At 40.2% G+C, this 25,697-nt stretch overlaps 1 protein-coding gene across 1 annotated transcript; it reads right to left on the minus strand.

The window, feature by feature from the left end:
* Window positions 1-149: 149 nt before the first annotated feature.
* Window positions 150-14,375, minus strand: gtf3c5 (general transcription factor IIIC, polypeptide 5). The gene is made up of 11 exons (XM_072454397.1): window positions 14,075-14,375; window positions 13,360-13,558; window positions 11,419-11,623; window positions 10,207-10,387; window positions 8,319-8,423; window positions 7,502-7,616; window positions 6,847-6,927; window positions 5,625-5,707; window positions 4,563-4,645; window positions 3,627-3,772; window positions 150-510 (listed from the first exon to the last, which is right to left on the minus strand). The coding sequence occupies exons 1-11, from the start codon at window positions 14,267-14,269 to the stop codon at window positions 188-190; spliced, it is 1,716 nt and encodes a 571-aa protein (XP_072310498.1). The 5' UTR covers window positions 14,270-14,375; the 3' UTR covers window positions 150-187.
* Between the last annotated feature and the right edge of the window lie 11,322 nt (window positions 14,376-25,697).

The following is a 25,697-nucleotide window of genomic DNA, read 5'->3' on the forward strand; positions in this document are numbered from 1 at the left end:
CAGGACAAAACGTCTGCAATCTTGGACTAAACAGCAAATTCTGACCCGTCTCCTGCTCACTTTTAAACTCCAGGGATTATACAACGTTGTGATGACAATTTATATGTAAAAACATGACTAAACACAGATTATTATTTCAACAACTGTTTATTTACATCCAAACTGAGCACGAAAAAGAGCATACGTGTTACATGTACTCCAGCATCTCCGTCTCCATCTCGTTCTCACTTCCTTCTGAGGGCTGGTACTCCTCATCTTCCTCTTGCACTTTGGTCTCATCCAGACGTTCACCAGGCTCTTCCTCTGCCTCTTCGCCAGGCTCTTCCTCTGCATTTTTGTCAGGCTTTTCTTCTGCATCCTCGCCAAGCTCTTCCTCTGCATCCTCGCCAAGCTCTTCGTCAGACTCTTCCTCTGGGCTTTCGTCCTGCTCCTCACTGTCCTCTTCAGACTTCAGAGCGAGTTTGGAGCTGAGGCTGAGGCTGACGCGGCGTCTTTTCGGCTGTTTCTTCACTAGATAGAGACAAACAGGGCGAAACACACGTTCCAGTATCTTTTTCAACAATTATCAGCTTCTACCGTTTGGAATGTGGTAGTTTTAGACTCATTCTGCAGCGCAAACATCTAAAATAACACATCCTGATCGAGTGTGGTTGGTTCAAGCCTAACTTTCCCCTTGAGACGTTTTAAGGTTAAAGTGCCTCTGACAGGTTGGACCACTCATTGAACTAAAATGCAGTTAAGATAATATATCTTAAATTTAGCTAAACATCTGACACATCTTTCCATAGAATATTGTTACGGAAGTTTCCTGCAAACAATGACCAAGTAAAAGGGGACCAAGAAAACATGAAGCAGAAACATTTTTGTTTGGGTTTATAATTTTACTTCCTGGTTGTAACTGATGACATCACACTAGGAAAATATTTGGCAACTACCCTTTTATTTATTCATTCATTTATTTGACAAATTAAAATATATATGAGAGTGCCTTTAATAAGTTGAGTTTGTGTTTAGAGCATAGGTGTCAAACTCTGGCCCGCGGGCCAAGTCCGGCCCGTTTTAATCCGGCGCCGAACATTTCAAATTTATATTTTAAAAAATCGATTCATAGAACCATAATTACATCCGTAACCGTTTTTATCGCTAAAACTACGCATCCCACAATGCCGCCGGTGGCCGCCCCTCCCCCACGGGGCTCTGCTGCACTGCTGTGTGAGCTGGCGAGGGAGAAGTGCACTTTAAGCACTTTTGAGCAGAAGTTTAGTGGTGTGTCAGTTCAGGTGTACAGATAACTACACAGACGTGGAAATGTTTGTTAGTACATTTAAAAGTTTTTTTTAGATCTTGAGAAGTTTATTTTGTTATAAAGTCAAATGTTTATCTCTGTCTAGAACTGTAGCTCAACTCTGAAGTTGTAATGCACATAAATTGAAGCACAGTATTGGTGAAATTTCTAAATACATTTCAGTTTATGAGAACAAACGTTTTGTAATTATCTTTTTATCAATCCAGTAATTGCTTCAAAACAGAGTAGGCTATATAAAGCTATTTATTTCTTATATTTTTAATAGTTTTATGTTTTACGTTATGTTCGGCCCGCGACCCAGCCTGAGCGTCAAAATTCGGCCCACGGCCCAAATGAGTTTGACACCCCTGGTTTAGAGGGTCAAAAAAGTGGTTTATTTTGTGTAAATTATGCATAGACTTTGGACGGAATTAATGCATTTCCCCAGTGTGATGTCACTTTTTCTCAACAACTCAATAACTTATAATATAACTATCATTTATATGTACAATAGGCACAAATACACCAGATAAAGTCACCATTAGAAAAACGTAAAAACCTGTCATATACGTCACTTTAAGGTACACTTTATACGCAAGGGGCAGTGATCGCCGCAGCGCTCGGGGGGGGGTCTAGGTCACGACTACTGTAGCGGGAGGATTTTACCATCTGTGTACGTTTTGGGTTGATGGGGGGGATCCGGGGTTTGGAGGAAAGTCACCCAGACACGGGGAGAGACAGACACGCAAACGCCGCACAGAAAGGCCCGGGAGTCGAACCAGTGACCTTCATGCTGTGGGGCGAGGGTGCTGACTATTCTTTTACACCTTGTCTGAAAATGTCCACATCTAAGTGACCCTATTGTCGCCCTATCACTTAAGAAGGTGTTCAGCTGGAATCACTTACATTTCGACTTTAATAAATATGGATTTGAATGATCAAATAAAGACTAAACTAATGAAACGTTTCACACACATCCATTTAAGAAAAGTGCCTGAATTGTGTGTTATTTATGAGGGATGTGTGATATATTGTTCAGTACTGGATGTGTTCATTAATCTGTATTGGTCAAATTTGCAGATTTTTCAGGCTGACCGCTTTTTCTTTACATGTTTTCTTTCCATTTCTACTGGACATTAAGATGTGTTTGAACAATCTTTATTAAATATGCACCAAATTATGTAATATCCAAGAAAAAGGACTTAACTAGAAATTTACTTCAGTTTGAGGGCCTTGCAATTGATTGAAATACTAACATTTTTGAAATATTGATCTATTTTTTTAATTCCTTCCTACTTACAATCCTCCCTTCTTTCTTTCCTTTTTTCTTTCCTTATTTCCTTCCATCCTTCCTTCCTTTCTTCCTTTCCTCCTTTCCTTCTTTCCATCCTTTCATCCTTCCTTCTTTCTTTCATCATAATAAAACAGCCCTCTTCAGGTGGGTGGGGTGTCCTTGCCCCAAGTGGAGGAGTTCAAGTATCTCGGGGTCTTGTTCACGAGTAAGGGAAGGATGGAGCGTGAGATCGACAGGCGGATCGGTGCAGCGGCTGCAGTGATGCAGTCGCTGCATCGGACTGTTGTGGTGAAGAAGGAGCTGAGTCGAAAGACAAAGCTCTCTATTTACCGGTCGGTCTACGTTCCTGACCTCACCTATGGTCATGAGCTTTGGGTAGTGACCGAAAGAACAAGATCGCGGATACAAGTGGTCGAAATGAGTTTCCTCCGCCGTGTGGCTGGGCGCTCCCTTAGAGATAAGGTGAGGAGCTCGGTCACACGGGGGGAGCTCGGAGTAGAGCCGCTGCTCCTCCACGTCGAGAGGAGCCAGCTGAGGTGGCTCGGGCATATGTTCCGGATGTCTCCTGGGCACCTCCCTCGGGAGGTGTTTCAGGCATGTCCCACCGGGAAGAGGCCCCGGGGAAGACCCAGGACACGCTGGAGAGACTATGTCTCTCGGCTGGCCTGGGAACGCCTCGGGATCCCCCCGGAGGAGTTAGAGGAAGTGTCTGGGGAGGAGGAAGTCTGGGAGTCCCTGCTCAGACTGCTGCCCCCGCGACCCGGCCCCGGATAAAGCGGCAGAAGATGGATGGATGGATGGATAATAAAACAGGTCTTCGGGTAAATGTTAAATTGACAATAAATAAACTAAACTTAACTATAGCTTTAGCCTAATTAAGTTTGATTCCAATTGCTGACATCATTCTTTCACTATCAATGTTTTGCGATCCTTGTGGCGTTCCAGGTGATTTCTGACACCGCGCTAACACACAGCGTCTGGCCATATTTGCACAAAACTCTCTGACACTTTGTCCACCTGCGCGCAAAAAAGCTGTGAGTTTCTTACACGACTTCTTCTTGGACTTGAAGACCTCCTTGATGCTCTCGGAGATGATGTTCCTGAGCTGGTCCGTGGTCCCGATGACGCACCAGCCGTCGCGCTCGTCACACGTCTTCTCCAGGCCTTTGTTGGCGTCCACCACCTTCTGAATGCTGTCACACACACAAAGACATGAGTGCACGGCTGGAAATAATACTAACCTCATCCACGCCGTGAACGAAATTGTAATTTGTGAGATGTTCTTGCTTTGCCTACGTAGAGGGTTTGGATTCTTGGCTTGAGTTTAACTGAACCCCGAGCCAGACCCGACTTCGGCCCACATTTGCTCACTCTGGGGTCAGGTTGGGCCGGTTCTGGTCCAAAAGGTTTAACTCCCAAGTAAATTTAGTGTTTAAAGCAGAACTAAGTAACTCTGACGATAGAGCTCCCCCTGCAGCTCCTTTGTAGAAAGAAGGAAGCAAAGAAAGAAAGAAAAGTCTATTTTCTGACAGTGAAAATACACTGTCAGAAAATAGACTTTTCTTTCTTTCTTTCATTCGTTCTTTTCTTCCCTTCCTTCTTTATCATAACAAGACATCATAATCATAATCACAAACAAAAACATTTCACGTTGCCAAATATAATAACAAAGCCAGGGTTTCTCAGGAGAGTTGTCTTCGTTAAATACATATTTAACCCTAACAGGGACTTCAAAGAGGTTCAATAAGGTGCTTTAAATATGTGACGTGAAGGTAGAAGGCGTGTGAATCAAGATTCCTCTTTCGTTCACAGTCACGTAGTCTTCAGCCAATAAAAGTCTGTATGACTTTTTAAAATGGGCACGAGTGGAGGACATCATCAAGAGCCATGATGCCATGGTGTTCCACCAGGATCCTCTAACCCTCAAATTGCTTCACTTCAGCTTCATCTGGGTCAATTTCGGTACAAAAGAAACATGTGTACCTGTCCACATACAGGTCACACAGCTGGTAGAACATCTGTCTGTGCGGAGGAATTGTGCCTTTTCTGAAGATGTACGATGTCTCCTGAGGAAAAGAAACCACGTCATGGGCCTGAATGTCGCGTATTGAACCACATTAACTCGTAAAAACTGCTGAAGCAAGTACTATATATAGGATTCACATGTACTGTCACTGTACATAATAGGGTGGCACAATGTGGATGTTAATTATTGTAATATTTTAATACACTTATAGATACAAAAATGTAATTTACATTGAAGCTAAAATGTGCATGTCCTCATTTACATTTAAGCTTAACATTGACAAAAGCAAGAGTAAGTAAAGGCTAATTTAGGACTTCTAATTAATCAAATCTGCCTTTTTTCTCAAAAAAAAACTGTTGATTTGTTTCAGATTGAGAACCTTGGTGTTATTACGACACATTTAGCCAGTTATGATATTAGTTATTGCCAACACTGCGACATACTGTAGCTACTTCTTTAAAAAGGGTGTTTTGCGCTATTGAAATCTATACTGAATACCAACTAGTTTTGTACTTACAAGTTGGGAATTTCCATAAAGCGACAGCAATTATTCTTGCTGCCCTAATATTGTGGTAAAAAGCATTATCAAAAGTGGTCCCCATTTAAACTCCAGTGTGTCATTATTTGTCATCTGCAGTGTTCTCGCTGGCCGTGCTGGCACCGTGGATGGCGAGACAAGAAGTGCTTGAAAAAAAATTTGGGATGATCTTAATATAGTATCACCATGCGAGCTCTGTGGTGCTTTTCGCTCGGTGATCTTATTACGTGCCGGTATCTTTTGGGCATGGCGGTGACCAGCCGAAGCATGGCGGCCCGACATGCTAAAACCCCTCAGCGAGATCACTGATCTGTGATCATTTTGGACATTCTGCTTCATATTGTAAATTGTCTTGTCCATTTTATCTACATATTTGACAGTCTGACATTTGATTTCATGTCTCTATCCGTGAACTGTGCATCGCAACAATGGAGTTTCACATTATTTCTGACAGTTTTACATAATCCAGAGTGTGACAGACCTTTAGCTTGTAGGTGGAGGGGCTTTGGTCCTGGCTCGTGCCTTCCTGTTGGTGCAGCGACATCACACTGACCGCTTGGGGAACTACGGCAACAGGACAAACATCGACACACAAGAACTATACAGCGTTTCATTTTATAATAAGTAACAGGAGCTGGTTTTGTTGTGGAGATGTCGAAAAACACGAAAAAGCACTGGATTATCGCCAAGCAACGCCACAAAATAAGACCGACACGTTTGCGCTTTTGGATTGGGTTAGGGATAAATACGAAGCACTAAGTTAGTGAAAAAGAATGAAACAAAACACAACCCCAAGTCTGTTTTCGATGACGATACGAAACGCGGTTGAAAGATCGAAATATGAATTGAGCAAAGGGATGGGACAAAATGTCAAGGGACAGAGCGATGGACAGACATTTTAATAGACAGGCAGGGATGTCAAGATGCGAATCGATAATCGTGATCATTCAGGTCACAATATAATCGTGAGAACCAAAAAATAATAATTGTGACCATTTTAGAAGCAAATATAAGTCTTTTTAGTTCAATCTATCGTCCAAAAATAGACCTACATGTAAATCTGGCTGGATTTGTCACATTTTACTTGATTTTGTCTTTCAGAAAGTTAAATTTCGTAAGGCCGTTCACAAATGGGAATGAAAGGAAATTAAAGATGTCACTGTTGTTTGTTGTAAATCTCAAGTTAAATACAAACTGTTGTAAATCTTGATGTTTTTTTGTCACAATAATCGCAACGCTACACTCGTAACGTGACAGAGTCGTTATTCTCCTCGCGTTTCCCAGGTTTTTATTTAATCATGCAGTCTGACTAAAGTCCAGTGCCCCCTTCCTTCCACTCACTCCTTCCTCTCAAACTTCTTATCATTAAACTCCCGGAAAGAAAACAACTATTTTCTCACAATTTTTTTCCATGTTATTTTTTACTTGGTCCCATCAAGACTAAAAAAAAAAATCTGTGATCCTGGAACTCTGCTCTTTGTGAAGTTTAACTGTCTAAAATGGGAGAAATCAAGCCCCATCAATATGGGAAAACAAATCTTGACATGTTTTTTGTCTGAATGTGACGTAATAGCCGTATATGATGATGAACTCAGGGCTGTGAGGAGCTGCTTTTTCCACAGAGCCGTTGTCCCGTTCATTTGAGCACGACACTGGGTTAATAAGAGCATCCGTGCACTTTATACTTCATAAGAACCATGTACCTGTTTTGTTGAGCGTGATTGGCAGAGTGTAGTTGAGGGAACTCCTCTTGGGTTTGACCATAACGTTGCCCATAGAATAACCTTTAAAAGCAGAAATCAGTGAATATATTTTTCCACACAAAACAATATCATTTTGGAGATGAAATTGAAAAACATCAGTTTTCAATCAACAGATTTATACAAGAGACTTTATAAATTCAACATGCAGGAACAAGGCTCGTGAAGCAGGGCAAAGAAATACCAGAATTAATCAAATGAAAACATTTTTTTCAAAATCAGTATACCGGTATATATATTTAAAAAAAAAAAAAAATAAAATTTAAGGCTAAAACTAATATAATTTCTTGAATATTCTGCATTCTTGTGGCTTTAAATTCTTAAAAACAGGAGAGCGGGAGAGTTTTGGGTTCATTTAACAGTCAAGTAACTGGAAAAGTAAAACAGAGTAAAAAAGAGTGATTTCTGAGGCTCAGAGAAGACCTGGTGAAGCGTGAATGTAGCCAAATACAACTCCACAACTTTTTTGGCAAATTTTTGATCAAGGAATAATGTTACGGCATCAGAAACAGCTAAAAACGTTTCGCTAATCATTTCTGTTCAAAAGTCTGACTAGAACTACAAATAACTGAACTTAGAGGTGAAAATGAACGAGTACCGTGCTTCTCGCTGCAGCGGATCCTGAAGTCCAGCAGCTGGTACTGTTTGGACTCGGGGCTCTTCCTGGGGTCGTAGCCCAGTCGCACCCACAGACTCCTCCAGGGCCCCGTCACCTGCAGGAAAAACACATTTTAAAGAAACAATGTAAAGTAAATGACAGCATGTGTAGCAGGAGTGAAAGATGAATATAAATCACAATCAGAACCTTAACAAGCAAAGGTTGGAATTAGGTCTATGGAAGTAATACTGCAGAGAGCTAAATAATCCATTTTCAGAGGCTTATTATGAACTGTACAACCTAGCTTTCCCTCGACATGCTAACGTAAGCAGATGTAATGAATATGATGACGGCAGAAATGCTCAGAGCGAGTCTGGTGATGATTTATGGACTTCCTGAGCTTTATATCTGACGTCACAAAACTGAGAAAGTCTGGACTGAGAGTTTTCTGAGGCTCAGAGGGAGAGGACTTACTAAACAGGATTCATCAAACGAGTGTGAATGAAGTGAAACACGACTCCAGGTTTGTTATGACATGGTTAAAAGCTCAAAAAGTCACAATTGCATAATATGTGTCTTTTAAACAGTTTTTTAAAACAAAAAATACAACCGTTATTTAGAGAAAGTGCAATTAGATCATTTTCCTTTTCCGTTGAGCTCTGTCAGTAGATGTTTACAGAGGATTAAGAGAAGAATCCTGACTTTACCCAGAGCTCTATAGTTTCTACTGTTTGATACATCATTCAATCATCCAGTGTATTGTGTATTTATCCGTGATTGAAATAATAACTTGAGCAGGTTTTTCATCAGGGCTCACCATATAAAAGGCCACTAGGGGGAGTAGCAGCTTGAGCTTGTCCGGGTGAATGTCCAGGTTGGCCTTGACAGCGTTTCTCGACCAGATGGGACGCCTCTCAAACATCTATAGACAACTGCAGTGTTAGATAAGATTACACACATCCACAAAACGTAACGTATTATTCCAGTTCCAAAAGTAGGACACATGAAACAGTCACCTCGGCCAAGAGAAAACATGGCCACACAATATGTTTAAACGCATTGTAGCCATGCTTGAGTTGCACTTTAACTTTAGTTTAGGTACAATTCAATTAAAAGGACAACTCTTTACACTGTCTGGTCTAAAGAACTTACCACATGGATTGACCTAAGCAAACAGAATAATTACTGTATGTTCAAATCCATGTGTCCAAATAAATATGAAGCATGATTACTCCATTAATTTTGAAAGGTGTACTATGTAACTTTTCAGGTGACATTTCCATGCCCATCTCCATGGTCTCATTGATGACAAAATATTGATTTTGACACCAAAATAATAATAATAATATAAAAAGTAAATCTCATTTTAAGATATATTCTTCCCCAAAACATAATAATCATAATCATAATCATAATGATATTTATTATATTTTGTTCTGGTTCAGGATACAGATCACCATGAACGTGCAAAAGAAAGGTACTTCGCTTTTCAGTTCAAAGTACAGATACTTAAGTACAGACACCTGATTTCAGGCGAAGTGAAGTAAAAATAAGAAGAATCCATTCTAAAATGTACAGTACTTATGAAGCCTGCGTAAATTCAGCCTGGAAGACCTAACTCCACCCATCTACATCAAGGCCACCATGGAAGGACCCCTCTCCCCAGCGCCATCATCGCACTCAAGCTGGCGCCCGCCTGTCCGTCTGTGAGAGTCAGATCCCTCACTTCACCATGGACTCTCCCAGGTTTCTGCGCTTATCCCAAAGAGGTTATGCAGTTTTTCCTGGCCAAAGAAGGAGGGTGAAAGGTCAGGGGGCGTCTGTACCATGGCCCTCGCACCTGCTCCTCATCCCCAATCAACGCTCTCAAGTGACTCCTCCCCGCTCCAATCGGCACAAGGCGGCCACATTTAAGCCCTCAGGCAGATGGCTCGGCCGCTCAAACCGTACTGCGACCCACCGCCTCCCCTGCTCCTCCTCTGCATTCCCCTCATCCTCTACCTCCTCTTAACATCTACCACCACCAGTCTCCAGGCTCCGGGGGGAGACATCTAATACAAATAGATCATGGAGTGCCCATGATTGCAACGTCTTCCGCCGGGGTCTGAGCGCCAAATAACTCTCGAATAAAGCTTGCTCAACAGTCCATTCTCGTGGTCTCTTTGTCTCTCCAGGGTGAATTACTTTGTTACTTTCTACCACTGCAATGAGCGTCACTGTATAGATTTGTTGACAACATTACTCCATGGATGTATGGCGTTGTCTGCAATGTTCCATACTTCAGTATTAACTTGTCTATCTTGCCTTACGTTTTATCGATAGAAATACCAAGAAAAAACATGCATTCTCACTGTGAGCGGCCTCGCCCTTCCATAGATCTGTCATGTAATTTAATAAAGTTTAATGCTATACTGTGGAGAATACCAGGTAAAGCAATGACATCTCTATGGACACAAATAGTTGGCGGACCTTCCTTTAGAAAAGTTACAGTGTGCACCTTTATAGTAAAACTCTTATGGCATCCTGAAAATGACTGAATTAAAATAGGACTATTCTGGCTAAATAAACGTCTAAGTACAACTAAGAAAGATCAAATAATTCATTTTTGGAAGTAACAGTTGTTTCCTCTAGTAAACACCTCGGTCTTTTCACTGTGAGGCGGTCCATAATAATAATAATAATCCCTTCAGACTCAGACACATCACCTCTCTGATCTGATGCTCGGCCTCGCGGTCGTTCTTTTTCACGCAGACGCGCTGCCAGTTCACTTTGGCCATTTCCATGCACTCGTCTGGAACAGGGTCGAGGAAGGTGGCGAAGATGGCGTTGTGTGGCCGCCGGGCCCGATTCAGGCCAATTAGGTTCTTATGGGGACCTGGATCTGAGCTACGAAATGGAAAATCCACAGGTTAGCCTCGTGCAACATCGGAACGTTCTCCTAATACAACAGATTATAGAGAGGATTCTGTGATAGCATTTCCAGATTAATTGTTTTCTTTCCAGGTTTATGCTTAATATGGCTGTAATTACTTGTGCCTAACCAAGGAGGACCACATGTACTTCACTCTCCACCCTGTTCCAAGTAGCTCCTTCCATTCAGATTAGGGATGTCAAGATAATTAATTTAATTGTTAATTATGCTTATTCAGGTCACAATATAATCATAAAAAACAGAAAAGAAAAAGAATCGTGACAATTTAGAAGCAAATTTTGTTCAATAGAAAGCCAAACACATTGACATAAATATTAATATTAATTTTCCCCCTCACATTTAACTTTCAGAAAGTTACATTTCATAAAGCCGGTCCCCAAAGGATTTAGGAATGATGCTGCATAATTTAATAATAATGAATATTTTTTTGTTTGTTTGTTTGTTTGTAGGAGATCTTCTACTGAAAGTGTTTTTCAGACTTCCTATAAGTGATCTGTTCTGTTCTTCTGTATCTAGCTCTGTATCTTCCTGCATTGCACCAATGAAATTTCCCCATGTGGGACAATAAAGGAATATCTTATCTCATCTTAATAATAATGCTTTGGATTTATTTAGTGCTTTTTGGACACTCAAAGACGCTTTATCGGTAGCCAAAAATGCCCTGGGACGGACTAACGCACCAATCACGGCTCCATTTAAAAATCTCATCTGGTCTCGTTCTTGTCAGCTTCTTGTCGTAGGACTTTTACCTCCAATTTAAAATGATGAATATTTTGTTTTTAATCACTATGGCAACGGCCCTAACATCTCATAATTCCAAAACCCATAGATAACCATTGTTTACTTTTAATGCCTAATTATGTGCACGAATAAATGGATAATGGTTTAAGTGTCATATTAACAACCCCATCTGAGGTTGTCGCGGTTATGTCGACCATTACACACACTCGTTAAAACATTTTAAAAGTGGATTACTGGCTGTTACTTTGTGGACTTGTGAGTGACGTCGGGTCGGTAGAAGTAGTCGACGGCGGTGTCCAGGCGGGAGAAGATGGCGGGCGGCAGGAAGTGCGGCACCTGCTGGTTAAAGAAATCCTGGCTCTCCGGTTGGGTCAGGATGATCTTGTCGTAAAGGGACATTTTGGCGCCTTTTTCTGAATCAAGGGCAAGGTACTGGAAGTCTGCCATTCCTAAAGAGAGAATAGTGAGTGTGTAGTACAGGAGCAATACATGAGCAGTTTGGACGACATGACAGTGAGAGAGAATGAAAAGGTGCAAATGAGGGGTTCATAGCACAGATAAAGCACTGTTTCGCATTAGTAAAGGAGACTATGATGGCCGCCCCATAGTCTAAAACACACTAAACAAATCAACTAGTATGACAATTAATACAATTGACTTGATGCATTATCTTACAAAACATAAAAAACAAACTACACTGTTCGAAAAGGAGCTGTTTAAAGATTGAATAGAGGCAATAAGTGACATTTATAATCCATCATTTGTATAAAATAGAAATAGGTTCGCTTTTGCCACCAGGTTCAGCAGAATCTTTGGGAAACAAAGCTGTTTTAACCCAAAAATCACATCTCCACGTGCTGTTTTTATCCAATTATGAAACACTTTATCTTTTTAAACTTGACCTGAACAGCCATGCTTCATCCTGCTTCATGTTTGTGTCTGAAAACGCTGATCTAAAGCTGTGCTAGTGGACAAACAAATCAACGCATGTGAATACTAGTGATGTGCTAAAGATTTGTGAGCACTGGGAATAATTTAGGTTTAAATACCTATATTCTTATTTCAGTTTGAAAATTAGGTACACCAGCTTGAATAACATTTAATATGATTAGTGTAGCGTACACCAGCTTTAATAACATTTAATATGATTAGTGTAGGAATGTATGACCCAGACTAAACCAATTCTTAAAGGTCCCATAACATGCAAAATCGACTTTTCAGAGCTTTTAACCTTCTTACATTGCTATTTGTGCTTCACATATGTACCCAGAGTGTTTTTTTGATTGATTCCCGCAGTGTTTAGCTATATTACAGACTATCTCCTTTCCACGAATCTCCAAACTGACGGGGGGTGTTCACAGGACCGCGTCATAATCACAGGCACGCGTCATCATCATCATTATATATATATATATATATATATATATATATATATATATATATATAGATATAGATCTATAGATCTATAGATCTATAGATCTATAGATATATCTGTTCTGCGCACGCTGTAGAATAAACACCAGATTTATTTAGGCTCAAAGTAATGTTGATCTGAAGTTCTATCGTTTCTCACTCAGTCGCGCGGCAGGAGCGGCGCATCGCGGAGCTGACAGCTGTGGGACTACGTCACGGGTGGGCGGGGCACACACGCGCTCTGAGACTACGTCACGGGTTGGGCGGGGGAGCCAGATCGCTCTTCGCAAGGGTGGGGGCGAATATCAAACCAAGCCGTCTGCATTTCCGGGTTGGTGAGGGGGTCCAAGGTCTGGGTGATATTTCTTAACTATTATGTTATGGGTGTTGCACAACCCTTATTATTATCAATTATACACTTAGGATAGACTACGAAACGTGAAAAAAAAGCATGTTATGGCACCTTTAAGGCCTGGACTCAACTAACTAATAGACATTAATCAAATCGACAAACACAGGTAAAAAATGGGACAGATATGTTGGACTAACTACACCTGCTGTTTGTTTGATTGTTTTCTTTGTCTTGCTCATGTTCTTTGTGTTTTACAATAAAAAACACAATAATAATCTATTCTACCATAACCCTACTTCTAGTTCCTATGATATTGCTACCCCACTAGTTTTACTCCCACAGACAACAACCTCGTAGGTAATGTCAATATCCTGCTTTGAGTTCCATGATCCTTTCTCCTCAGTACGATCTATGCCGAACCTTGAAACTTGTACGTAGTCCCTATGATGCCCAGTATGTCGGTCTGAATCTGCACGTCAGTGCGGTCGCTCTTCCTCACTCGCCGCCGCACTCGGAGCAGCAGATTACTGGATTCCAGGCGGTTTCCACACAGAGAGTGACAGAAGGGGTCCTGAGGGCGCAGACGCAGCTCCAGGCGCCGGTTTGGGTGGGCATATGTCTGAAATGAGGAATGTAATGTTAAATACAGCTGTACATAATATTGCAGTTATTATTGTATTGAAAGAAATGCACTAAGGAACATTAGAAGTGGGAAATGTAAAGAAACATGCTGCAATCATTCAAATTAGTATAAAGCATTATTTCTGCACTTTTGTGGTTATTTTTAGGGCTGCAACAAAATTTTATATTGTCCATGGACAAATGTATGTATGTATCTATTATTAATGATTTTGCAGCCTTTTTGCATATTTTTGTCTTTAGATAACAATTACAATGCCTAAAATACGACGATTTGTATTTTTTTTTCTTTTTTTCTTTTCTTTTACTATACAATTATAAATACTTAATGAATATTAATTATTAATTAAACAAAACTTAAATTGCAAAGAAAAGCATAAAAACGTCGCTAAGATGTCGCTTTATCCGCATTATTTTTGCGTGTGTGCCCAATGTTGTAAAATGAATGGTATTTGCTAACGAACGCGTGTGCTCGTGCTCTGTGTGGATGTCTCACTTTGGACACCGTCTGCTCGCCCCCCAGGCTCTGCAGGGCTCGGCTCAGGTTCTGGATCACGGCTGGATACTCCACACACACCAGCCTCGTCTCCCGCAGAGGCAGACAGGCGCATTTACCCGGGATGTGATCGCTCTGGTCGGACAGGGTCAGCTCCTTTAGGCTCAGTCCAACCCTGAGGCTTCTGTAGGACATGTTCAACCACCAGTAAAAACTTTTATAAGCCGTAGATTTGTTAAAATGCAGAAAATTCAAAGACGGACAATAAACAAGCACGAATTTCCACTGAAGTCCTACGTCAAAATAATTCCGAGTTAACGCGTTGCTTCGAAACGACGGTTCCGCCTGTTTTGTTTTATTACATTTTTCAATCGAAAGGTGACGCTGTAGATCCCAAATATTTATGGGCATATTTTATTTATTTGTTTCTTTGTTTATCTCTTTATCTGTGCTGAATCTGTTGTATTCATTTTTATTTAATTACATTGTTCATAAAAAATTCAAGCATTGCCATTCTATTAACACACTCCATCAAATTGTAATCTGTACTTAGAGAACAAGGCAAGGTTTTATTCAATATTTAGAGCCATAAATAAATAAAGACCGTAAACGAAGGCATAAAATACACTTACTAAAATGACCAGTTTTAGCCACCAGAGGCCACTGTTGTATCGTAAATTAAACTTTGTTTTAGGTCATGTTTAAAAGCTTTTGAATGGCTATATTAATTAAGGAAACTCGTAATTTTTCAAAACAAAGTATTATTTCTTGTCTATGACTTAGAATATTCACCTCATTGTCTTCAATAGAGTGGTTTGTGGCTTTAAGATGTCTTAAAGTTTTGCCCTGGTTTAAAATAAATTAAAAATCCATGGCAGATTTTCTGACAGTCCCGAGACATAAGGGATAGAGACACCATTTCTTCTTGGTTCTGTTTCCCTTTGTCCCTTTTATTCTGTTTTTGGTTCTCTTCACCGTGTTAAGAGCCCAAGCCGGGTACCCACAGGCTTACATTTGTTTTTCTAAAAACAGAGTCTAGATGATACAACTGAATGTTTTCTATAATTTAACTCTCCTGGACAAATGAGGGATTACACCGGCTTTCTCCATATTCCGTATATTAGTTATAATGTCTGTCCAGTCCTTGGTTGTCTATGCAATTTGAGTCATCCTTCTTTTTAAATTACCTTCTTTCCTGCACCCAGGAGTATGCTCCAAAGGTATCCATTGATTGTGTCCATAGCAGGAGCCTTAGGGCCCAAATGCATAATTCTGAAATCAAATGGAATGGCAATGCCATTTGAGTGACAGGACAATCTCAGAACACATGACATAGTAATTTGCTTCCTGGCTCCCACAGTTTCTCCAAAATTTAACATTTCATTGTGAATTTGATACATATTTCAGTCAAAGGGCTTTCATGGTCTAATGTGGAATTTATTGGTTATAATAACGCCTTATTTGTAAATACCGGTACCTCTAAAAGTCTTGTTTCTCATTTTTCTAAGGTGCAGCACATGTGTGCCAGGCTCTAAATGCAGCCGGCCGCAATGTCGTGAGTTCAAATCCCAATTCCGACGATACTGCATGTCCTCCCCTCTCTCTCATCCCCCATTTTACCCTGTCCTCTCCTGTCAATAAAGACAACAGGCCAAAAAAAAAAATGTTTTAAAAAATAAAAGTCTTCTTTCTCTCAGCCAAAGAATTCTTTCAACACATTAAAACTTTTCATGTGATAGTTGTTTACAATCTGATAGAAAACATTTATACCTTTTGTCATACTTAAAATTTTGAGTAATAACCCTAACTAACCCTAACCCTGTAAAAACTTTGATCATAAGCCAACCAGTTTAAGATTTTAATATCTTTGTTTAGTTTATATGTTTTGATTAGCTCTTTCCATTTTGTAAGCACAGATTTTCTTCCAAATGACTCAACCATTTGTCTTCTGCCAGTACGGCCTGTACAGGAACCTCCAGCACAACACTAATCTCAATATTCAGAATATGCTGAAATAAAGTCATTTTTCAGACAAGGCAAACCCTAACCTCCTCAATTATTTTTTATTGGATTCAAGATTTTTTTCTTTGCCATTAAAATCTTGAGATTGTTTTATTCCACTCATCAAATGACCGGTTGCAGATGGAATAGAGAAATCTGGGCAAAACATTAATTTTTAAAGTTTCAATCCTTTAACTTTGATTTCAGTATGGAATAAGAGTACATTTTTTGATATATTTTTTATAGTATAAAATGAGGGGTGTTATATTCCCCCAAATTTGTTGAATATCTAAGAGATTCTGTTTGCCATGTAAATGGGTGGGTCTTTCTAAAGGTCCGAGGGGGATGCCAGAATTAAGATATTTTCAGTTTTTTTTGTACATTTAATTTGTATCCAGACATTGGATACATTTTTTGAAGAAAAAAAATGCATCAAATTGGACATGGAAAATTCTGGTCTGGTCAAATATAATAGACCATCATCTGTATAGCAGGTGATTTTATGTTCCATTGTAACACAGTGAATTGTTTTTTTATTGTCTAATAAATTGGGTCAATGGTTCCAAATACAACCCAAACAGGAGAGGAGACAAGGCACAGCCCTGTCTCACCCCTCTTTCCAGAGTGGGTCTGGTCATGTGATCATTGATTTTTAGTATTGATATTGGACCATCGTAAATAGATTCCATTCTGAATATGGTCTATATGAGGCACAATCAAGTCAGTTTTTTCCCTCTTAAGTATTAGGGATATGATGGCTTCTTTCCAGCTCAGAGGGGTCCGGAGTTTTTTTTTTTTTTATTTTATTTTAAAAGAAAACAATTATGAAGAGTATTATTATTATTGGTTTTGTTACAATAGTAAAATGTCAAACTTGATTTTAATATAAGGAATAGGCTCAATATTAATTTTGATACCACGATTATAAATAAAAAGGCATTGTTTTAATAAATTTCCACACAAAGAAATAATACCAATTTATTTATGTTACCCTGTGGTCTTGATAAAGCTTTGAGATCATTGTAAAAGTGTTCAGAAAATACAAAATTTTCACCCGTTCATGTATTTAAAAATGTTTTGTATCGATACAATCTACTTTCAACACCAGAAAATTTTAGTATGAGTGAGTATCTGATTTCTGACAACTCTAATTATTATTTATTAATTTATTAAGAAATCTAAGACCTTTAAAAAAAACAGACACAGATTAGGCCCGCTACCTCATCATCTTGATTCTTCATTCCTTCTGTCACATTTATAATTTATTTGAACATAAGGCCTAATCCGACATCAGAGGTTCAGGGCGGGGCTGTTGTGCCTGGATGTGGCTCCATAATGTCACAAAGGTAAAGGATGTATGAAGACGTCACGCTTGGTTCCTCCCGTCAGAGCAAACAGCCCTCGGAGAAGAACGCAGAGTTCAGCCTCTGTTGACTTTGATTCTAGTCCGTCTTCTTTTGTGGCTTCAGGGCAGAGACGACTGTTTACTGTCGGCTCATTTATACTGAGTCGCTGTGATGATTATTGTAGAAGTCGACAGGTCAAATGTCACATTTGTGACTTTGAAAATGCATTATCGACCAAATAAAGGCTCCTGGATAGAGAATATTTGCACAAAAAAAAAGTGTTTTATTGATGAATTTCTGAAATTCTTCATTATTTTTTGGACATTTTAATTGAAAAAATGTCACTGTATGGAAGACCATTTGTTTGATCCGATTTTGAATTTCAAATGCTAGTGAAACTTAATGCAAAAATGCCCAAATTCAATTGTTTTTATTTTGAATTTGGTGCTGAATTTCGCAGCTCTAACCATCTGTTTATCTCAGTTTAAAGATTCAAAAGCAAAAATTCAAACTTCAGATGAAGTTTGAATTTTTGTTTTTGAAAAAACAAATAATATATATATTATTTGTTTTTTCAAAGGCCGTGGCTGCATAGCCGCGGCGCGGTAAAATGGCCCAGCAGTTTCAGGAACCGCGGCACCGCCATATAGCCTCATGGCTAACCCTAACCTTAACCTTAACCCTAACCTTAACCTTAACCCTGACCCTAACCCTAACCCTAACCCTAACCCTAACCTTAACCTTAACCCTGACCCTGACCCTGACCCTGACCCTAACCCTAACCCTAACCCTAACCCTAACCTTAACCCTAACCCTAACCCTAACCCTAACCCTAACCCTAACCTTAACCCTAACCCTAACCTTAACCCTAACCCTAACCCTAACCCTAACCCTAACCCTAACCTTAACCCTAACCTTAACCTTAACCCTAACCTTAACCTTAACCCTAACCCTAACCCTAACCCTAACCCTAACCTTAACCCTAACCCTAACCCTAACCTTAACCTTAACCTTAACCTTAACCCTAACCTTAACCTTAACCATAACCATTAACCCTAACCTTAACCTTAACCCTAACCCTAACCCTAACCTTAACCCTAACCCTAACCTTAACCCTAACCCTAACCCTAACCCTAACCTTAACCCTAACCTTAACCTTAACCCTAACCTTAACCTTAACCCTAACCCTAACCCTAACCCTAACCTTAACCCTAACCCTAACCCTAACCCTAACCCTAACCCTAACCCTTTAATTGAAAAAATGTCACTGTATGGAAGACCATTTGTTTGATCCGATTTTGAATTTCAAATGCTAGTGAAACTTAATGCAAAAATGCCCAAATTCAATTGTTTTTATTTTGAATTTGGTGCTGAATTTCGCAGCTCTAACCATCTGTTTATCTCAGTTTAAAGATTCAAAAGCAAAAATTCAAACTTCAGATGAAGTTTGAATTTTTGTTTTTGAAAAAACAAATAATATATATATTATTTGTTTTTTCAAAGGCCGTGGCTGCATAGCCGCAGCGCGGTAAAATGGCCCAGCAGTTTCAGGAACCGCGGCACCGCCATATAGCCTCATGGCTAACCCTAACCTTAACCTTAACCCTAACCTTAACCTTAACCCTGACCCTGACCCTAACCCTAACCCTAACCCTAACCTTAACCTTAACCCTGACCCTGACCCTGACCCTGACCCTGACCCTAACCCTAACCCTAACCCTAACCCTAACCCTAACCTTAACCCTAACCCTAACCCTAACCCTAACCCTAACCCTAACCTTAACCCTAACCCTAACCTTAACCCTAACCTTAACCCTAACCCTAACCCTAACCCTAACCCTAACCCTAACCTTAACCCTAACCCTAACCTTAACCTTAACCCTAACCCTAACCCTAACCCTAACCCTAACCCTAACCCTAACCTTAACCCTAACCCTAACCCTAACCCTAACCTTAACCTTAACCTTAACCTTAACCCTAACCCTAACCTTAACCTTAACCATAACCATTAACCCTAACCTTAACCTTAACCCTAACCCTAACCTTAACCCTAACCCTAACCTTAACCCTAACCCTAACCCTAACCCTAACCCTAACCTTAACCCTAACCTTAACCTTAACCCTAACCTTAACCTTAACCCTAACCCTAACCCTAACTCTAACCCTAACCCTAACCCTAACCCTAACCTTAACCCTAACCCTAACCCTAACCCTAACCCTAACCTTAACCTTAACCCTAACCCTAACCCTAACCTTAACCCTAACCCTAGCCCTAACCTTAACCCTAGCCCTAACCTTAACCTTAACCCTAACCCTAACCCTAACCTTAACCCTAACCTTAACCTTAACCATAACCATTAACCCTAACCTTAACCTTAACCCTAACCCTAACCTTAACCCTAACCCTAACCCTAACCTTAACCCTAACCCTAACCCTAACCTTAACCTTAACCCTAACCTTAACCTTAACCCTAACCTTAACCTTAACCCTAACCCTAACCCTAACCTTAACCCTAACCCTAACCCTAACCCTAACCTTAACCCTAACCCTAACCCTAACCTTAACCCTAACCTTAACCCTAACCCTAACCTTAACCTTAACCCTAACCTTAACCTTAACCCAAACCCTAGCCCTAACCTTAACCCTAGCCCTAACCTTAACCTTAACCCTAACCTTAACCCTAACCTTAACCTTAACCATAACCATTAACCCTAACCTTAACCTTAACCCTAACCCTAACCTTAACCCTAACCCTAACCCTAACCCTAACCTTAACCCTAACCCTAACCTTAACCCTAACCCTAACCTTAACCTTAACCCTAACCTTAACCTTAACCCTAACCTTAACCTTAACCCTAACCCTAACCCTAACCCTAACCTTAACCCTAACCCTAACCCTAACCCTAACCCTAACCTTAACCCTAACCCTAACCTTAACCCTGACCCTAACCCTAACCCTAACCCTAACCCTAACCCTAACCCTAACCCTAACCCTAACCTTAACCCTAACCCTAACCCTAACCCTAACCCTAACCCTAACCTTAACCCTAACCCTAACCTTAACCCTAACCTTAACCCTAACCCTAACCCTAACCCTAACCCTAACCCTAACCTTAACCCTAACCTTAACCTTAACCCTAACCCTAACCCTAACCCTAACCCTAACCCTAACCTTAACCCTAACCCTAACCCTAACCTTAACCTTAACCTTAACCTTAACCCTAACCTTAACCTTAACCATAACCATTAACCCTAACCTTAACCTTAACCCTAACCCTAACCTTAACCCTAACCCTAACCTTAACCCTAACCCTAACCCTAACCCTAACCCTAACCTTAACCCTAACCCTAACCTTAACCTTAACCCTAACCTTAACCTTAACCCTAACCCTAACCCTAACCCTAACCTTAACCCTAACCCTAACCCTAACCCTAACCCTAACCCTTTAATTGAAAAAATGTCACTGTATGGAAGACCATTTGTTTGATCCGATTTTGAATTTCAAATGCTAGTGAAACTTAATGCAAAAATGCCCAAATTCAATTGTTTTTATTTCGAATTTGGTGCTGAATTTCGCAGCTCTAACCATCTGTTTATCTCAGTTTAAAGATTCAAAAGCAAAAATTCAAACTTCAGATGAAGTTTGAATTTTTGTTTTTGAAAAAACAAATAATATATATATTATTTGTTTTTTCAAAGGCCGTGGCTGCATAGCCGCGGCGCGGTAAAATGGCCCAGCAGTTTCAGGAACCGCGGCACCGCCATATAGCCTCATGGCTAACCCTAACCTTAACCTTAACCCTAACCTTAACCTTAACCCTGACCCTGACCCTAACCCTAACCCTAACCTTAACCTTAACCCTGACCCTGACCCTGACCCTGACCCTGACCCTAACCCTAACCCTAACCCTAACCCTAACCCTAACCTTAACCCTAACCCTAACCCTAACCCTAACCCTAACCCTAACCCTAACCTTAACCCTAACCCTAACCTTAACCCTAACCCTAACCCTAACCCTAACCCTAACCCTAACCTTAACCCTAACCCTAACCTTAACCTTAACCCTAACCCTAACCCTAACCCTAACCCTAACCCTAACCCTAACCTTAACCCTAACCCTAACCCTAACCTTAACCTTAACCTTAACCTTAACCTTAACCCTAACCTTAACCTTAACCATAACCATTAACCCTAACCTTAACCTTAACCCTAACCCTAACCTTAACCCTAACCCTAACCTTAACCCTAACCCTAACCCTAACCCTAACCCTAACCCTAACCTTAACCCTAACCTTAACCTTAACCCTAACCTTAACCTTAACCCTAACCCTAACCCTAACTCTAACCCTAACCCTAACCTTAACCCTAACCCTAACCTTAACCCTAACCCTAACCCTAACCCTAACCTTAACCTTAACCCTAACCCTAACCCTAACCTTAACCCTAACCCTAGCCCTAACCTTAACCCTAGCCCTAACCTTAACCTTAACCCTAACCCTAACCCTAACCTTAACCCTAACCTTAACCTTAACCATAACCATTAACCCTAACCTTAACCTTAACCCTAACCCTAACCTTAACCCTAACCCTAACCCTAACCTTAACCCTAACCCTAACCCTAACCTTAACCTTAACCCTAACCTTAACCTTAACCTTAACCCTAACCTTAACCTTAACCCTAACCCTAACCCTAACCTTAACCCTAACCCTAACCCTAACCCTAACCTTAACCCTAACCCTAACCCTAACCTTAACCCTAACCTTAACCCTAACCCTAACCTTAACCTTAACCCTAACCTTAACCTTAACCCAAACCCTAGCCCTAACCTTAACCCTAGCCCTAACCTTAACCTTAACCCTAACCTTAACCCTAACCTTAACCTTAACCATAACCATTAACCCTAACCTTAACCTTAACCCTAACCCTAACCTTAACCCTAACCCTAACCCTAACCTTAACCCTAACCCTAACCCTAACCTTAACCCTAACCCTAACCTTAACCTTAACCCTAACCTTAACCTTAACCCTAACCTTAACCTTAACCCTAACCCTAACCCTAACCCTAACCTTAACCCTAACCCTAACCCTAACCCTAACCCTAACCTTAACCCTAACCCTAACCTTAACCCTAACCTTAACCCTAACCCTAACCTTAACCTTAACCCTAACCTTAACCTTAACCCTAACCCTAGCCTTAACCTTAACCCTAGCCCTAACCTTAACCCTAGCCCTAACCTTAACCCTAACCCTAACCTTAACCCTAACCCTAACCTTAACCCGGCACGGTCTAAAACGGCGCGGTCAAATAGCGCAATAGTTTCAGGAGCCGCGGCACAAAATAACATGGGAGTTTCGGCTCTGTAGACACTCCCTTTTTGAAAATGTTATGAAACAAATTATCTTCCATGCACTGTCCATGCAAAATGTATTTGTAATAAAAAAAATATTACAAATGCAAAAAACAAAAAACAAAACAAAAATGAGAGCAGAATCTTTCGCCGCAAAACATCTTGTAAGCTTGTGTTTAAATTGTACTTTTTTGCTGCTAGGCGAGAACACAAGGTGCCTTCAGGGGGCGCGTAGAAACATTTACATTTACCAGAGGAACATCTTGAAGAACTTGGACTCGGGTCAGTCAATAATTGTGTTTGTTCAACTCGCAATGTCACTGTAACAACTTAGCAATAATCGTGACATTTCTAGAAACACAATTAAGTTATTTCAGTTCAATATACTCTCTAAAAACAAAATTATATGTGAAGTACTTTCCCCCAGGCTGTTGGATTAACTTACTAACTCGTCACATAAGGAAAGGAAAGCGGTTAAAATGAATGCAAATTAAGGATTTCACTGTTGTTTGCTCGTGGTGTCGATGACCACGAATAAGCGTTAAGTTTTCTTGACACAATAATCCAAACAAAACAATTTGATATGAGGAAATTCTTACTTTGAAGTGACAGTTATAACTGAAGATTCAATTTAACTGCGTCACGGACTCTTTAAGACAGACAAACACACAATGACAGTTTTTTTTTAAAGTGGTGTTGTCAAAAGTCATATGTATTCAAATACAAATCAAGTATTTTTCCATCTCGTCTTGAGCAAATCCCTTCGACTTTGTAGAAAATGTGAAAAATAAATGAATAAATAGGACATTTGTTTTTGAATATAAACTATTCAGTTTTGTTCCACTATAAACAAATCTATAAAAACACTATGTTCACTGGCAAAAACATCTTGAACATGCAAATGTTTCCTGAAAATGTCTTTCAAACATCAGTGTTTCTCTATTCTTTGGTATTTAAATATGTAAAAAAATTTGGAGTTATATTGTCATTCGATCTTTACATGTTTTACTTGAGTAATATTGTGTAAAAGAAACTGTTCACTCTTCTGTATCACTCCTCCAGTCTTCCATTGCTTTGAGGTGACAGTGACTGACAATCTGTTGCTTGCTGTGGTCACATTATGATTTGTCTGTTATATTTGTGCACTTCACTTCAAACTGGAGCTCTATCTTCCCCGCGCAGACCTCGCTCCTCCCTCTGCAGCGAGCCTGGGTCCAGCCGTTCCAGCCGTTGCAGCATGTCCTCAAGTGATAAGTTTATCTCCCGCTGTGGCCCTCGGATCCCCCCACCGTCCCCTGTTGAGTCCCCCTGCATCCTACCGCCCCTGTCGCGTCTTGCCCCACCCCCCGTTCTGCCGCGTCCCACCCTGTTCTGCTGCTGAGTTGAAGAAGCAGAGCCACGCCCTCACACAGGTGTCAGATTCTATCCAACAACAGGAGAGCTCGAGTGATATTTGAAAAGATATTTGTGAAGACGGGACGAGACACGGTTTCCTGGGAAGAGATTTGGACATAATGCGTTCATTTCAGTTTTCAAAAGACATCCAGACAAAACTCAGGCACACAAACTCCAAAATAAACGTCCCATTTGGCTCCAAAGTCTGTCAAATTTGTCCAATTTCAAGTGAAGCCCAAATGTGAGCTTCTCCGTGTTCCATACTGTCAGTTATAATGTCGGCTCAGTCCTTGATCGTCTTCAGGTTTTACTAATGTCTTTTTTCCCTGAGTTTACAATTTTGACCTCACAATTTGTCATAGATTTTATTAGATGTTTTAGTTTTTGCAATGCAGCTACAGAGAGGTGAAACTTGCCAGTGCTTGACTCTTTCTTCCACACCCAAAATGTATGAAAAATGTGCTATCCTGGTTATAAAGAAGTTCAGATCCTTGCCAAAGCCGCCCTGGGACAGAGTGACGTTGGCCATTTTGTGCCGATTTGTACTGTCTCCTCTTGTGTTTCTCAAACCATGGTGTTCTTCTGGTGGTGCGTGGTGTCCGCTTTTAGATATTTTACAATCAATTTTATCTATATTTTGGTCCTCGTTTGTTAAATTTCTTGTAACAATGATGTACAAGTTTAGACCTGGTTTAGCTCTAGTTTTGTTTGTTTTTTACATATTTGATAGATAGATTGAAAAATGGATCAATAGAGCCAGGTTCAACTTTTTGCTTAATTTCATTGATATATAAACAACATTTAGATACAACTTTAATAAACCAGGCAATTATAAGCCTGGTTTATCAAAAATCCGACTAAATTTTCCAAAAAGTTTGGCGTTGGTGCAACTTGTAACTTGCAAATGTGGATTAAATTAAACAATAAAACAGCAGATTGGAAAGATCTGTTTCGTTTTTCATGTGAACGTTTATTTCTTCTACGAGAGCAAACTGACCAAAACCCAAAAGAATAAAAGTTGTAGTGCCGTGTCTCACCTTGACAATTCACAACAAATAATAATATACTTTAAACTGAGAAAGAAAACTGCTGCCTGTGAATTTGTCTCTACGTCAGTTTAATAATAGTCACAATAATCTCGAGTGTCACATTTCCCAGAAGGGCGCGTGGAAATCGTGTTTGTGTCACTCATGCTGACATGTGTGTGGGCGTGGCCTGCCGCGGCGTCATGGCGATGGCGTTATCAGCGAGAGTCAGGCCACAGGAAATCACTGATGTGTCGACGAACGCTCGCCGTGTTCGTGTGTCACAATCCAATTTTATTTAAGTCGCATATTTAAAAAAACAACAACAACACAGTCAAACGAGGCAATAATTACAAAAAACACAGACACAAATCTCCAAAATACAATCACACATAGATCATTATTTCAACCAAAAGCTGATGAGAAAAGATGAGTTTTAAGAGCTGATTGAAAAACAGAAAGTTAATCGATCCGTCTGAGCAGAAAGACCACATGCTTTGACAA

This window comes from Eucyclogobius newberryi, unplaced genomic scaffold (assembly GCF_026437365.1).
Source record: "Eucyclogobius newberryi isolate DKJ021-1_F unplaced genomic scaffold, fEucNew1.0.hap1 SCAF_2, whole genome shotgun sequence".
Lineage (NCBI taxonomy): Eukaryota > Metazoa > Chordata > Actinopteri > Gobiiformes > Gobiidae > Eucyclogobius > Eucyclogobius newberryi.